Raw genomic sequence first — 16343 nt, 5'->3', positions numbered from 1 at the left:
ATAGGGAGCTGGGAACCCAGGGCTCCTGCCCTACTATGTGCAGGCTGTGTGAATCCTCATCGAATCCTTCCCACATTACTACCCACGTTTCACAGTGGAGGACACTGAGCCTAGGGAGGGCAGTAACTTATCTGAGGGCACAAGGCCAGAGGTGGAGAGCTGGGACGTAAGCCCAGGTGGCACGGCTCCCGAGCCCCCACCCCCACTTCCGAACCCCTGCAGTTCTGCGGACACCACGGGTTCACAGGGCTCACACAGTGAGCGGAGCAAGCACAGGGGTAAGAGTGCAGGTTTCGGATACAGGCTCCGCTGGTTCCCATCCCTGCTCTGCTGCCTGTGAGCTCTGGGGTCCCAGGGACATGACCTCACTTCTCTGTGCCTCTTTGTCTGTAAAATAGAAGCAATAGAATGTACCTCGTTAGGTGATTGTGAGAAGGTAAATGAGTTCATGTTCAAAAAAAGAGTTCAGAAAACTAAGTGATCGTTAAAGATTAATATTTATAACAATTATTACATTATTTCTAATAATTGTAATTGTTAAAGAATAGCATTAATAATGCCATCTAATCCTTATAAGATTTTTAGGAAGCAGGACTTTGTTCCTTTTCACAGAGAAAGAAATAGAGGTCAGGGAAATGGGTGCAGATCAGACAGCCTCGAGTCTGCATTTCTGTTGCGATTCCATAAGGACTCACTCCATCAGGGAAGACGCTGTGGGCAGCAGAGCTGGGATTAGAGCTCCCTCCTTGTGGTCCCTTTCGGTTTGGCCACTTCCCTCGCCCTCGCTGGTACCTGCTTGGCCCAGAAAGATCAAGGTGTTTCTGCCACCCAGTGGATGGGTCTCCCTGGAATAGTCACAGGTCCCCTCCTCGGCCAGTGGCTCAGATAGGGGCCGGCCTGAGGCCTGGGTGAGGAGAGGAACTGGTCTTGACGAAATGTTCTGAGAAACCAGGACCCAGAGGCTCAGCTGCCTCCCAGGGGCAGAGCCTGAGTCAGGGTCTCAGCCCTGGGCCTGGCCTGCTGGCCATCTTGGCCTGCTGCCTCTCAGCCTCTCTGGGCCTCGGGCACGGGCACCAATCAGGATGTGAGCCCACCCCCGCGGGCTGTGGAGGAAGTGAAGCAGGACGATGGATAAAGGGCCTTGCTGGGGCTGCCCACAGCATCAGCGCCAGCTCCTTTGTTCCAGGAGCCGTGGCTGGGAGGATCTGCCGGAACCCAAGCCCAGGAAGTGCAGGAAAAGTGAGATCTGTGGGCTCCTGCGGCCCATGGAGATTGCCCAGGGCCAGGGCGGCGAGGGCCTGGAACCAAAGGAAGCCCCACCCTCACCCAGCAGGGCCTGTGCGGAGCCAGACAGAGGCAGCCCTGCCCTGGCACCCTGAGAGTGGGGTGGGTGGGCCAGGCTCTTCCTGAGTTCCAGAACATTCTGTCTGCCACCAGGAAGTGGAGCTGGATCAGGCCCTCCTCCCACCCACACTCCAGCGGTGTGGTTATTCCTTAAGAGCGCTAACCCCCTCGGTGGCCTCCCAGGCCCCCCAGGGGCAGGCCTGTGTTCTCCCTGGGCCAGCCCCGACGGTGCCCCCACCCTGTGGAAGCACACCGAACATGCAGACTCCAGCAGTCTTGTGCTGCACCCAGAAATCCGAATCCATATCCCTAGGAAGTTCCTCCGATCGCTAGTGTGGTTTCCAGCCTCTGCTCCCAGCTGCCTCCTGGGAGTGAGCCCTCAGCCCCTGCTTGTGGGGGCACATTTGCCCTGACCTCCTGGTGTGTCCCAGCCTCAGGCCTACAGGCCAGAGATGGACATGTGCTCTGCCCTGGGTGATCTGTTGGGCTTCTTGGGAAATGCTGGTCCAATGCCTGCACAGAACCGCCCCTCTCCACCCACAGGGGTGGGCTTTGTCTGTCCATGGCCCTGGGGAGGGACTCTTACCATCGCCTGTCACACTCCCCCGTCACTCACGCTGGCCCGTTCTTTCCCCCCTTCTTTCCATTCTTCAAATACATCAAGCTTACTCCTTCCTCAGGCCTTTGCACCTGCTGTTCCCACTGCCTGGAATGCTTTGCCCCTCACTTGAGGTCTTCACTCGACTGACCTCTCCTTTCCCGTCTCAGCTCCGATGTCACCTGCTCAGACCAGCCTTCCCCACACGGCAACTCACTCCCTGTGCTGTAGTTCTCTGCGTTAGCCGGCTTAGCACCTCCATGGCCCTTTCTGCAGCCAGAAGATTGTATTGTTTTCTTGTTGTCTTCCCCTCCCCTCCCGTCCCCCACCTCACATAATGTCAGCTCCTGGGTGTGGGAACCTCTGCCGTCTGACTCTGCATCCCCAGCAGCCAGCACAGTGTCTGGCAGGTGGTGAGCACCTGGCCAACATTTGAACGAATGAACGAACGCCACACCTGTGCCAGGACATGTGCCCCGTGCACTGGTGGAAAGAGCGGCCTCGGAAGTCCGCACGTTTCCAAACCGCAGTCTGGTGTGTGCTGGTGCCGCTCTCCGAGCCTCCGTTCCCTCAGCTGGAAGTGGCTGTGCCCAGTTAGGTCAGAGTTGGAGGTGGCCTGCGCGAAGCCCCCGAAACACAGGGTGTGGGCAGGAGAGGCTGGTGTTTGTTTATGGACGAGGAGGCAGGCGGGCAGCGGTGTCGGTGGCCCCAACAGGACCTGCCAGTCCGTGGTTCGTTAATCCAGCAGCTGTCCACCCATCCTTTTGCTGTGCCAGACACGACTTGGGATCTGAGGGTTCAGCAGGAGCCAACCGAGTCGCCCTCCAGGAGCTCTCATTCTTGTGGGACGGCAGACAGGAAGGAGCAAGAGACATTAGTCAAAGGTCGTCTCCTCACTCCTGGATGGTGCTGAGGAGATCGAGCAAAGCAGGGATGGCGGCGAGGATAGACGGGGGGAGGCACATCCAGGCAGCTTCCCGAGGGGGCGAGGAGCAGGCTCCTTGCTGGGAAGCTGACCCAGCACCCCGACCTCCGGGCCCTGCCCCTGATTCTGTACTTCCTGAGAGCAAGACAGCCAGGCTGACGGGACACCCTCCTTTCCATCCCCCAGAGGCTTCCTCCCCGTCGCTCAACATGGGCGCCTACATCTTCATCGGCGTGGGGGCCGTCACCATGATCATGGGCTTCCTGGGCTGTGTGGGCGCGGTGAATGAGGTCCGCTGCCTGCTGGGGCTGGTGAGTGCACGCCTTCCGCCTGCCCTGTCCTGAGCCCGCCCGGTCCGGCCTGGGTGGGGAGCTCCTGAGGGGGGGACCAGGTCCTAGCTAACCTGCCTGCTCTGTGTCCCCAGTACTTCGCCTTCCTCCTCCTGATCCTCATCGCCCAGGTGGCTGCCGGCGTCCTCTTCTATTTCAACATGGACAAGGTACGCACCCCTCCCTCTGTCCCCAGCCGGCATCGGTCGGTCCTGTGTGTGTGTGTGGGGGGGGGGGGGGTTGGGGGTAGACTAGGAGCCTCAGCTGGCCCAGAAGATCCCAGTGGGTGCAGGCAGCCTCCATGTGGTTACACCCTCGGACCCTTAGCCTGGAAGGCAGAGTCTGTGGGCAGAGTCCCTCTTGGGCCAGGACCCTCCTCCGCCCCACCTCGTTCTAGGCCTTAGCCACTGTGCGCAAGCCGCTTGCCTGCCTCTCGCTGCTCTTTTCACCCTCTGTAAACGGGGGGACAAGAATGAAATCGAATGCTTTGGGTTGCTGGGAGGGTTCAGTGAGTTATGTGAGTGCTTGGCGTGGTAAGGACTCCATAAACGTTTCCATTGATGTGAAGGCTCCTTAGCAACTGTGAAACCCATGCCCCCACAGAGGAGGCCCAGGGAGGAGACTGTCCGTAAAAGCACCGGCCCTGTGTCAGAGGGGAGGTGCGCAGCTTTGAGGAAGAAAGAGAGCTTGAGACTTACCGGGCTTCAGCTCTAAGGGCGCCGGTGGACGTAGCCAGCAGTCACGTGTGGAAGCTCAGGGACCATGGTCCTGGCTGTCTCTTCAGCATCCTCATTGTGACGGCTTTTCCACAGCATGCCACTTGCCTTGTGGTCCCAAGGTGGCTGCCCCGGCCCCATGTTGTGCTGCTGTGACCAGATCCAGGGAAGAAGAACGAGGCCCCTAAAAATGTGCCCCAGACTGTGTTACCAAGGCAGCCTGGCTTTCAGGGTGGCTGAGAGTATATTGGGCTTTCTGACCCCAAAGATAGGGACACAAGGAGCCGGGAGTGGCTGCTGGGTGAGCCAGCCAATGGTAGTGATCACCATTACTTAAGGAACACCTACTGTGTGCACATGGTAACTTCTAGAAGCTTTACACACACAGTGTCTCCTCACAGCAGCTCTGTTACCGTAAGTGTTGCGTTGTCAGACAGGGAAGCAGATGATCAGAGAGACGAATAGCAGGAGCAACATCAGCAGTAGTCACCGTGGCCTCCACCATCCCTCCATTGGGTCAGCACAAACCAATGCTGGGCCCGTGTTGGCCACTTTGCATTCATTCTTTCACTGATCCCCACCACGCTCTCCCAAGTGTGAGAATCTCGTCCTGCAGGTGAGGGCATAGGGTACCCAGCAGGTCAATGGCCAGAGTAGGGAGAGCTCAGGCTCCCGGGCTCCAGGAGGAGTTGAGGGGGCCCAGCCGGGCAGGGGCCTGCCTTCCTCCAGGGCTACAGTTCTGGTCCACTGAGCAGGTGCAGAGCCAGCAGCCACGTGGGCTCCTGCATCTTACCATTGGAAGGTCAAGTTACCTCCACTCCCTCTCAGAAGGAAGCTGAGAAAACATGACACCATCCACAGGTAGCACTTAGAACATGCCTGGAACTGCATGCTGTGTTCACTTGCTGCATTTAATATCCGATCCTCACAGAAATTCCCTGGGATCATGGATGGGAAAACCCTCATGTTCACATATGGAGGCAGAGGCACAGAGAGGTGAAGCAACTTGGCCAAAAGTCACACAGCTAGTAAATGGCAGAGCCGAGATTCAAACCCCAACAACCTGGCTTCTGGGTCCCCGCAGGTGAAGTTTTTCCCTGTGGTGGTTCCTACGTGAATCTGCTTCACTTATTTACAATCCACACCCAGCCTGCTTCCCAGGAGGACTGGCCCTGACTTCCTACCAAAAACCACACTGGAGAGATCAGAATGCACACTGAGAGAGAGAGAGAGAGAGAGAGAGAGAGAGAGAGAGAGAGAGAGAGAGAGAGAGACAGACACCACTGTTCCTGAAGCCATGGGATGAGGTTCTCATGTCACTGAGGGCTGACTGGGACACTGAGCTTCCTGGCAGTCAAGGCAAAAAGGGGAAAGTTCCCGTAGATGAAAGGAAGCTTGTTTGGCCATCACCCAGGAAGCAAATGCTTAGGGCAGGGACTGTCCTTTTCCAGGGACAGAGTTTTAGGATCAGTCCCTGGGGCTTTTCTGGGATTCAGTCAGCCACATATTATCATCAGGTTAGATCAGAACTGGGCTCCCAGGAGGTGGTTCCTATGACTCAGAAGCTAGTCAGCTCTGCAGGGTGTCAGGGCAGTCCACCTTCTCACCCCTGTGTGTTTCCCCGTTTCTCAGTCATAACGGTGGTGCCCATCTGCGGACACCAACCACACACCAGGAGCTGACTTCATAACTTGACGCACGTCACAGTTTTGCAAGCATTTTCCACCTTAGGAAACCGAGGCCCAGAAAAGCAAAGTGACTTTTGGTCCGGGCACCCGCAGGTTGGAGGTGTCAGAGTGGAGATTTCGCTCCACTTCCCGTGCCTCGAGGCCCACGCCTCCCCCTGCACCACGCCGCCTGCCCACAGGATGGTACAGTCTCTCTGCTTGGCTGATGCCCATGAGCTACACCTCCGAGGTGTCCCCAGTTCCAGAGCAGGGCTGGGGTGGGGAGGGGAGGATCGCCCCTCCTGACTCCAGGCTAGACTCTGTCCCCTTCTTTTTTTTCTTTTTTATTAAGGTATTATATGTGTACATATCTTACCATTAACACCCCCCCCCCAATCTGTCCCCTTCTTTGCCTCCTTCACCACCACTCCCAGGCTCGATGCCCCTCTCCCCTGGTCCCAGCCCCCTCCCCTCGACCCACCTCCGCTCTGGAAGGCAAGGGAAATTTTCTGGCTTTTCTGGGGAAGTTCTGGCGCCACCCTATCGCCCAAGTTGGAATGAATGATTTATTTTTTCTTTCCCGACACATTGTAAATCCCAGCTAAAGACTAAACATGCCCTTGATGGTGTTTATTCCTGCAGATGAGGCCCAGCTGGGGGCGGGGTGGGGGGGTGGGGGGAGGCTGAAGGAAAGGCCTGTTCCACGGCAGGGGGCTTCTCCCCCCTCTCCAGGCCCCCTGGGCAGGTGGGAGGGAAGGAGCCCCTGGGCTGCCATCTGTCTTTCCTGCCCCTCGTTTCCAAGGCAGAGCCGAGGGCAGCTGGGTCCTTGGACAAAGTCGTGGGCTCTCCGGCCTTGGGTTCCTCGATTATAAATCAGGAATAAACCTGCCTGGTCCCTACCCTCACCCCACCCCTACCCAGGTGCACCGACTGCAACGTGTTTATAAAACACAGAGAGGTGGCCCAGTCTGACTCCAGAGTCACCACCCATGTTGGAACCTCTGCGCTGAGACCCTCAGCACATTACTTAGCCTCTCTGGGCCTCGGTTGCCTTGTGTGTCAAATGGCAATAAGCAATTGTCTGCAATTCTGAAACCCCAAACCATTTTGAAATCGCTCTCCCCCCGCAAAAAATAAAATAAAATAAAAAAATAAAAATTGCAGCTCATTTGGTGGCACAATGGACCTGAACCAAAGTGGGGTTCTTTGTGGCCTTTGTGTACCCCATTCAGGTGTCCCCCGGGAAATGGGAATGGGAGAGACTTTGGGCTGTGACACAGCCTGATCCCTCTGTGAGACTTGGGGGGTCTCAATGCCGGAGCACATGGGCCCCAAGAGCCACCTTCTAGGCCATGGCGAAGGTGAAGGGCGCTGACATGGGGGAGGGGCTCCGTGTGGTGCTGGCCCCGAGCAGATGTTTGCTGGCATCATTGCAAGTGTTATTGCTGCTGTCACCATTATTAACTTCATTGATGCCTAGTAAGGGATCAATAAATGACAGCTGTTCCTGTGGTTGGTATCCATATTGATATCAGCAAGGACTGTGGGACCGGAAGTGCGAGGTTGAGATTCCCCTGGCTGCTTCCTCGCCTGACTGTTTATCCAGCCTCCCTTGAGTGAGCAAAGGGCAGGTCTGGGATTCTGGGACCCTGGCTGGTAGGGTGGGCTCTGCCACTGGTTGCTGTGTGTGTTTAGACAGGTTCCCCAGCCTCTCTGAGCCTCCGGGGACCTGACAGTCTGGGGTTCTGACGTGTTCCCTGCAGGCGGTGGAGGGTGGGAGGTCAGGAGGAAGGAAGTGGGCTCAGAGGGCCGCCTGTGACGTGCCAGGCACCGGGCTGACTGCACTCACGCAGGACACACTTCCGACCTGCCCAGCAGCCTGCACAGATGCTGTTGTTGTATCAAGGGCTCAGGAGAAGCCCTGGGGGATGAGAGCTTGACAGGGGAGGGGCTCCCATGGTCTGGGTGGGAGCTGGAGGTGAGGGGTCAGGGCACTGTCTGAGCCAGCTGCCCTGGGGTCCTCAGAGAGTGTGGTCAGCAGAGCTGTGCTCCTTCCTTCTCTCTCCCCGAGGTGGGGGGGCGGGGGTGGGGAGGGAGGAGGCCTGCCAGGCACATGGATGGATTGAGGGGTGCTGCCCCTTAAGGAAAGGAGCTGTTATTTTAAGAAGAAGGGAGAATGGATGCAGGGCAGTCAGGAACCAGAGGCAGGCTGCGGAGGCGAAGCGAGATGGGGAGCATCCTCTCACTCTATCTCCCTGCCCCTCATTGTCTCAGGAGTCGCCCGGTTGCCAGGGTGACCTCCCTGGGCTCCCAACACGGCCTTGGGATTGGGATCCCCAGACATCAGCTGCCAGCTGAACCAGCCCTGCAGCCGTGGGCCCTGTGGCTCTGCCGTGGCCTTCAGCCACCTTCTGGGCTGGAGGATGATGTGGTGTTTCCACGGAAACCACCCCGTGTCAGTGAAAAGCACACAGTTCCCATCACCTTCTCATTTCAGGAGGGCCTGAAACAGGGAAGTCCAGGCCGCTGTGGCAACCACACTGGGGTGTAAATAGAGCCTGGACGAGTGGGGGAAGGCCGTGAGAGGATGTGGGAGAGGTGGCTCTCCAAGCAAATGCCTCTGGGGAACCCCCTTCTTTCCACACCCCAGAGATCACCCGTTCCCTGGGGCAGAGGTGGGGAACAGAAAGATAGAAGATCTGCAGGTGGACAGCCCCAGCTATGTGGCAGAGGCCAACGACTAGGCTTCTCTGGGCCCTTCTTAATGGTGCTATGACCCACTTCAAGGAATAGCTATGTGGTTAAAATGCCAGGAGAGCCGAATGGGAAAAAGCTTGGGATTTTTAATCAATTCAAACCTCAGCTTTTGTACTTGTTGGCTGTGTGACTTTGAGCAAGTTAACGAACCTCTCTGAGCCTCCTTTTCTGCATCTCTAAAACGAGGGAGCAAGGTTAGTACCCAGATCACAGGTCTGCTCTGTGGATTGAAGTGAGATGCCGCACAAAAAGTGCTTAGCTCAGCACTGGTGCAAAGCAAGCCTTTGGTCCACGTTAGCCACGGGGCTTGTTGTTACTGACCGGAAAGCGTGGTGAACTGTAGCGAGCTCTGGGGAGTAAGCAAGAAGCGACATGCAAAGCGTTTTACCGAGAGGGAGAGGGCAGAGCGAGTCCCTCGGGCTGGTTTCCCCAGGTTCGTGACGGAGGCCCAGGAGCCAGGCCGCAGGTCCATCCGGAGGATGTGGTTTCTCTGAACACAGCAGGCGAGGCTGCCTGTGGGGCGCTGGCGGAAGTCCCACGCGCAGGATTCGGAGCCAGGCTGTGAAAGCCCCTGCCTGGAAGCACCTGTCCCCGCTCCCTCACCCCCTTTTCTCAGGGACTGAGGGGCAGGTGTGCGGCTGTCCTCGGTGCCCCTTGCCCTGGGGAGACCACAACCAGCCTGTGCATGCTGAGCCGGGCCTTGGCAAGGTCCACGGGAGAGGCCCGGTGGGGCCAGGCCAGGACTGGCTCCGGGGCCCCGTCCCACATGGGGCCGTTCTAGTCACTGGGGAAAGTCCTGTGCTCAGCCGTCTGGGCTGGCTTCGCTTTGCTTCCCTTCGCTCAGCTGTCTCGTTCCTGAAAAGCTGCTGTAGTGAGGTCCTCGGTTCAGGACCCCAGTGAGAGGCCTTTGGGGTGAATTCTTTTGATCCTGCACTCCTCATCTGCCTTATTTGTAAATCAGTGCTTCTCTGTGCGTTTAGTGAAAAGCGGGTGTGCTTTTCTCTTCTTCACTGTGGGCCTCTGAATTCCTGAGCATGGCGACCAGCACTGCCAGTATGTGGATTCTGTGGGGCCCAGGGCAGGTGTGAGGGTAGACAGGTTGCGTACATGAGGACAGTGGGTGCGTGCAGATAGAGGTGGTTATGAGGACTGTGGGTGAGTGCATGAGGACTTTGGGGTGCGTGCAGATAGCAGCGGTTCTGCACATGTTCCTTATTGTGGACACCGCACACCTACTCTGGCCGGGCTCACAGCCACAATTCCTGCTTCCACGGAGCCGATGTTCTCAGGGGGGAGAAGTGGGGCTGATAAATCCTGGAAACAAGTGATCACATCATGACGATGTTATGGAGAAAATACAAGACAAGGAGGGCTGGGAGTGTGTGGGGAGGGGAGGGACGCTATCCTGCAGGGTGGTCCAGGAAGGTCTGTCTGAGGAGGTGACGTCTGGGCAGAGCCCTGAAGGATGTAAAGAAGGGAGTCATGATGATGTTTGGGGGAAGAGGATTCCAGGCAGAGAGACAGCAAGTGCAAAGGCCCTGAGGCAGGAGAGAGCCTAGCACAGAGACTGCTAGGAGACCAGTGGAATGGAAGCAGAGGGGACAGGAACAGAAGGAACTAGGTTTGCAGAGATCAGGGGACAGAAGAGGCAGGGCCCTGTGGGCACTGAGAGAATGTTGGCATTTGTCCCGAGAGCTGCAGGGAGCGACTGGGGGTGGTTTTCAGCAGTGACATGGAAAGATTCACATTTAAAGGGCCCTGCGGCTGCCGAGTGCTGAATAGACTGCAGGGCAGGAGTGGTCCTAGCTGCACTGGGCATAGCGTGGTGACCAATGGGAAGTGCCAGGAGAGTGGTTGGAATGGACAATGAAGTGCTGTGGCCCCGTGAGCATGTCCCTGGGCTCGGTTTAAGTCGATGTGACCAGAGGTGGGCATGGGTTTCCAGAAATCAGACCTGACCCCAGCTCTCCTCTCCGCAGGTGAAGCAGGAGATGGGCAGCATCGTGACCAAGCTCATCCGGGACTACAAGGACGGGCAGGAGGACAGCCTGCAGCTGGGCTGGGACTACGTGCAGGCACAGGTAAGCTGCGTGGGGAGGGGTGGCCAGCGTGAGGTTCCGGGCCTGTGGGTTCCTTTGTGTCTGGGTCTGGTCGTCCGTGTGCCTGCATGCACCTGGCAGAATAGGTTAGCTAGTGAGTTTGTGTGAGTGTGTATCTGATGCGGGGGTGGGGGTGGAAGGGGGCCTTCTGGCACCTCAGCCACCAGCACAGCTCCTTGCTCAGGGGCCCCGGGTCTTAGAGGCTGTCCCATGGCTCACAGTGCTCCCACCTGTGGCCAGAGGGCAGGGGTCAACTCTCGGCCCTCTCACCACAAGCCAGCTGGCCAGTGTTGGGAGCTCTACCCTGGAGGTTAAGAAACGGGGTGCCATGCCTGAATGGAGGCTACCTCTAGGGAGGAGCCAGTGGGGACTTCTGGGGTAAGAGGATATTCTAGTCATTGATCCAGGTGGTTATGCCGGCACGCAGATAAAACTCACAGATTGAATTCGTGTACACTAGCGTATGTGTATTCCACCTCAATTAAAGTGGGAGAGGCGGAGACCAGTGACCGACTAACAGAATGAAGGACTACGTGGCACGCTGACTGAATGACTGATGGAATAACTGACTGACCGAAAAAATGGCTGATTGACTGACTGAATGAATGAATGATGGAATAACTGACTGACTGCATAAATAACTGGTTGACTGACTGAATGAATGAATGAATGGCCATCTGACCAGGCTCCCAGCTGCCCTGGTGGTGAGCCATCATCACATACACATCAGCTCAGTGATCAGGTCCCAGCAGCCTCCTCTCTCCTGTGCCCTTGGCCAGGATCCCTCCTCTGGGCAGCAGCCTCCTCCTCTCTCCGGAGGACGCTGGGCACAGCAATCATGTAGGAGCCGCTGGCACCGACTGGCAGGAGCGTCTGGAGACTGAGGAGGGACTTTGCCCAGGAGACGTGGGCATGATCTTCTGAGCTGCGAAGGGGGAGCGTGTTTTCTGGCCTGAGTGCCTCTCGGATTTCTTGGTGAGGCCAGGCAGGAGGGCCTGGGTCACCTGGAGGGCTGGGTGCACACAGGGGCCTGTGGTCGTCACACCTATTAGTGTGACCCACAATTCCTGAGGTGCTTTGCTCAGGTTGGAGGGAGTGGCTGTCCCAGGATGAACAAGTGCTACCTTTCAAGGAGCCTGGGGTAGCAGGGAGACCTTGGGAGCTGAGGAACATCCACAGAGCTGGCAAGGCCCTGGGTGATTCTGATGTCTGTCAGGCACCACTTGGGAAGGTGGTCAAGAATGTAGACTGTGAGTCAGGCTCCTGACGACTGGGATACTAACTCGGCCCCTTCCTGGCCAGACCTTCTCTGAGACTCAGTTTCCTCACCTATAAAATGGGGCTATGGGTCCATACTCATTTGGATAGTCATAAATTCATTCGTGGGGTGAACTTGTAAAGCCCGTGGCACTGAGGCAGCACTTAGCACTTACGTGGTGTTTTATTCGCCACGCACAGCCACTGAGACACAGGGTGGGTGGTGTCCGGGCTCGGACCTCAGCACGAGGTGCTGGAGAGGAGGGCTCCGCCTGGTGCAGTGGAAGGTCAAGGAAAGCCGCCCCCCTTTGTGGGAGGATCTCCGAGAGAAGGCAGATAGGCAAAGGCAACATAAAAAGTACAACCCGAAGCCCCAGAGCGCCCGAGATGGAGGTGCTTGGCACGCCCCCTGCTGGCGACCGGGCTGCTTGGCAGGGACTCATCACTGAGATGGGAAGGAAGCAGGTGAGGAACTGACCATGTGCTGGGCACCGTGGCTTGCAGCGCACCCAGCTCACCCATGCAATTCATGTAGTCCTCCCAGGGATCCTAGCCTAGTGGTTACTGCCATCCCATTCTCCAGGGGCGGAGTCCAGCCCAGAGAAAGGCAGCGGCTTGCCCATGTACAGGGCAAGGCCAGGATTTGAAAGGAGCCCTGCCCCCACTCTGCCCCACTCTGCTTTCCTGGGGCATTTCCGGCATGGGCCCAGCCCCTGGCAGTGGAACTGGCCTTTCCTAAGCAATTACTGTGCTGTCCAGATCTGTGCAGGGCACTGCGCCTCGTCCAAGTTAGTCCTAGTCACAGAGAGTTAGAAAACGTATCACCCCATTTTGCAGATGAGGAAACTGAGGTCAGTACTTTGACCAAAGCTGAGCAGCTGGTAGGTGCCAGAGCTGGGATTTGAACTCAGGAGCCTGACTCCAGACCCCGCACCCTTAGCCGAGTGCCATCTGCCCTCCTACCTGTCCCCACCGCTGTGTTCTGCCTTTCAACCTGAACTTCCCTCCTGTTCCGCTTCCTAGTTTTGCTAGTTATGTCCTGATTTTTTTCCTTCCTACTGTTTAGCAGTGTATGGTATGTGTTTCCCGAAAGTCCCTTTACATTCTTCGTGGCTCACAGAAGCCGAAGCAAAACTTAAATTCGACAACTCAAGTCCTGGAGGTGCGGCTGGGACCGACCAGGGAGACCTAGACCTGAGCCTCTTCCCAGGCGGCCCCACCTCTGCCAGGAGGGCAGCCTGCCCGATGGGCATGGGCATGAGCATCCTGTCCCCTCTCTGCCCAGGGCAAGTGCTGCGGCTGGGTCAGCTTTTACAACTGGACCGAAAACGCTGACCTCATGAACCGCACCACCGTCACCTACCCCTGCTCCTGCGAGAAGCAGGGGAAGGACGACAGCCCACTCGTGAAGAAGGGCTTCTGCGAGGCTTCCGACGTCAACGGGACCCTGAGTGGCGACAACAACCCGGAGCAGTGGCCCGTGTACCAGGAGGTACGCAGAGGGCTGTGGGGTCCAGGGGCTGGGCTCCCGCTCCTTCCTTTCCCCCTCCTCCACTTAGTTGTTCCTGCCTTTGATCCATTTGTCTGCCTGTCATCTGTCCCTTCATCACCTATTCACTAATATATCTATTCAGGATACACACAGGCCCCTCCAGGCTGGGGTGGCCCCCCGGCGGTGCTGCCTGATGGGGTGACGTGGCTGTGTTCTTCCCTCGCAGGGCTGCATGAAGACGGTGCAGTCGTGGCTGCGGGAAAACCTGGGCACCATCTTAGGCGTGTGTGTGGGCGTCGCTGTCATTGAGGTCTGTGTCCCCTCTCTGCAACTCTCCCCATGCTCTGTCCCCATGGGTTGTCCCTACTGTGTTGATGTCGGGGGGGGGGGGGGGGGAGACGCTGTGGCAAGCCTGGCCTGAGCACTGCCCCCCGGCCCTCTGCTACCTGAATCTCAGGCTGATCACGAGGCCATAGCTGAGGAATCTCTCTCTCTCTCTCTCTCTCTCTCTCTCTCTCTCTCTCTCTCTCTCTCAATCTTTTATTGATTTCAGAGAGGAAGGGAGAGGGAGAGAGAGATAGAAATATCAATGATGGGAGAGAATCATCGAGAGGCCGCCTCCTGCACGTCCCACTCTGGGGATAGAGCCTGGAATCCGGGCATGTGCCCAGAGCGGGGATTGAGCCATGGCCTGGTCCATAGGTCGATGCTCCATCACTGAGCCATGCAGTTGGGCGAGGGTCCTCTTCCTCCCTGTGTGTGGAGCCGGCCAGGGGGGTGCTGCCCCGGGGCCTCTGGGGGCTGGGTAGCCCACCTCCGCTGACTCCCACCCTCTCCCTCCACAGCTCCTGGGCATGCTCCTGTCCATCTGCCTGTGCCGGAACGTGCACTCCGAGGACTACAGCAAGGTCCCCAAGTACTGAGGCAGCTGCTGCCCCCGCCTCCCCGCCCAGCCCCCAACCTCAGGGCTCCCAGGGCGTCCCTGGCTCCCTCCTCCCGGCCCGCCGCCCTCCTCACTGCTCAGGCACCTGTGCGCCGCCCTGTGCTGCCGGGAGTGAGGGGCTGTCCGGGGCCCGAACCCCTCCCTGCCTCTCTGCCTCCAGCCTGGAGCCCGGGCTGTGCTGTGGCTCCTCCGCTCGCTGCCCGCCAGGGTTCTCTGAGCAACTCAACGAAAACCCTCCCTGCGGCGTTTCTGCGCAGGTGGCTGGGTTTCTACCTGCCTCGGGGGATGTGTGTATATATATATATATATATTGTAAGGGGGAACATGTATTAAAAACGGGGGGGAGGGGTAGATAAGGCACCCTGGGCTGTCAGGGGACTACCCACCGCGTGGGTCAACTGACTTTCCACTATAAGGCTTATACCTTGGCTGTCCTATTTTCATTAAAGGTTGTGGGAAAGGGTAGGCTTTGCTCGACGACGTAAGGGAAGGCACCCCTCCCCAGGCCCGACCCCGCCCCAGCCAGGCAACTCCGATCTGCCGGGCCACCTCGTGGGGGCAAGGCCGAGATGGGCCAGGCTGAAGGGGGCTTGGCCTGGCCCCTGGGCTGCTTAGGGAACCTGAGGGGTGCGTCCCCGGGGTGTGGCACAGAGCCTGCCCCTTGTTCGCCGGGACCTGAGCCGTCCGGGAGTGGGTGGGTGAGGCTGTGCTTTGCAGGGTGAGGAGGGCTCCGTGCGCCACTCTGTAAAGCACGCTGCATATCTGAAGACTGACCATTAAAGAGAATTTGTAAGAATCTGGTCTGACTCAGGGATGCTGCGTCCCGGGCCCGGGAGGACGAGAGGGGAGGGAGAGGGTGTGAGGGAAGTGGCGGGGTCTGCAGGGAAGCGTGGTGGCACCCACTGCTGTCCCCAGGGCAGGGGCCCTTCCTCGGCACCTCTGGCCTCCTCTTCAGCCCCGTGCCTTGGTCCATCCGCCCGGCTGCCCGTGTGGCTGGAATTTGATTTGTATATCGAAACAGGTGTGTAGATCGTACCTCTAGGTTCCTGCCTCTGAGACCAGGTGGCCCCAGAAGGTATAGAAAGTGGGCTGGTGAGGGAGGGGTCAGGGAGGCCGCAGGACAAGCCTGGCCTCTGTCTGAGCATCTGGTTTTGACAAAGGTAGGAAGCATTTTTTGTATTAAAGAAATGTGATGACAAAAGATGTGCAGCATTCAGGAGCTTTTACAGTGCAATGTGGACCTTGAAGGAAGCTCTTACTTGTTGTACTCACAGGGAGACCCAGCGCTCCCCAGGCCTGGCTGCATGAGCCTGCACTGCCGCTGTGAGGCCTGTCACGGGAGGTCCCTCTCCGCTGAGATGGGTGTGGAAGTCAGCGGGAAAGATGGTGTTGCTCCACCATCTCCTCCTCTCCAACTTCTTGGGGCCCTGGAAGAGGGGGAGGGGTTGGGTGGAGGGACTTGCTTCCCTACAGTAGGGCAGGAAGGGCAACAGATGGGAAGTATTCCAGGAGAATCCACCAGGTGGCGCTGCTGCCCCAGCCTAGGAGAGTTGTCCCAGTTACTGCAGGTCCCTCACCAGGCCCAGGTCTGTGGTCTCTCTGGCGAAATGCAGATTCCAGGGACCGGGAATTCTGATGCAGCCATTCTGAGCCGGGGGCAAGGAACCTGCATGGTTAGCACCCCTCGGAGGTGGTTACTACATCACAGTACTTCAGATTCTCAAGGCCCTGATTCGATGTAGCCACAGATGTACCCCAAAGGGAGATGGAGCGCTCACAGCAGACATCGCTAATTGATCACTGTTCTCTTCTGAGCCCAGATGCTCCCAACTATTCTTAAGGCCATCACTCTCTGCAGCCTCAGAATCCTGCTCAGCTCAGCACGAGCCTTCAACCAGGTTGAATGGCAAAACAAAAGCAGCCGCCACCCTTGAGCTTCAGTTGTTTAGATGAACTATACAGGGTTGGGCAAAACCCATATTTAATTTTGCCTCTGGGCTTCCCCAGCGGTCCAAGCAAAAAAGGGAACTATTGCCAATTATACGGCTCTCCTTCCCCAAGGCTTCCTCAGGCCTAGCTACTAGGAAGAATGTGGCTGGCTGGAATCTAGAATTCAAACCAGCCTCCAACGCACAAACCTCAATAGCCCTTCATGACCAAAGCAAAAAGAGCCTACTGTGTGACCTTGTGTCGGTTTTTATCTGTGAGGAAAGGAG

At 57.6% G+C, this 16343-nt stretch overlaps 1 protein-coding gene across 1 annotated transcript in view; it reads left to right on the top strand.

The window, feature by feature from the left end:
* The window catches only part of CD82 (CD82 molecule), a 46531-nt gene extending 31608 nt beyond the window's left edge, over positions 1-14923 (top strand). The window contains exons 5-10 of the mRNA XM_084894710.1: positions 3054-3178; positions 3292-3366; positions 10316-10417; positions 12978-13184; positions 13411-13494; positions 14030-14923. Coding sequence (XP_084750836.1) covers positions 3054-3178; positions 3292-3366; positions 10316-10417; positions 12978-13184; positions 13411-13494; positions 14030-14107 — 671 coding nt within the window. The 3' untranslated portion in view covers positions 14108-14923. The remainder of the gene's footprint in view (positions 1-3053; positions 3179-3291; positions 3367-10315; positions 10418-12977; positions 13185-13410; positions 13495-14029) is intronic.
* The last annotated feature ends 1420 nt before the right edge of the window (positions 14924-16343 follow it).

The sequence above is a fragment of the Pipistrellus hanaki genome (genome assembly GCF_964339955.1).
Source record: "Pipistrellus hanaki genome assembly, chromosome: 9".
Classification (NCBI taxonomy): Eukaryota; Metazoa; Chordata; class Mammalia; order Chiroptera; family Vespertilionidae; genus Pipistrellus; species Pipistrellus hanaki.
This window is presented reverse-complemented; position numbering and strand designations above follow the sequence as displayed.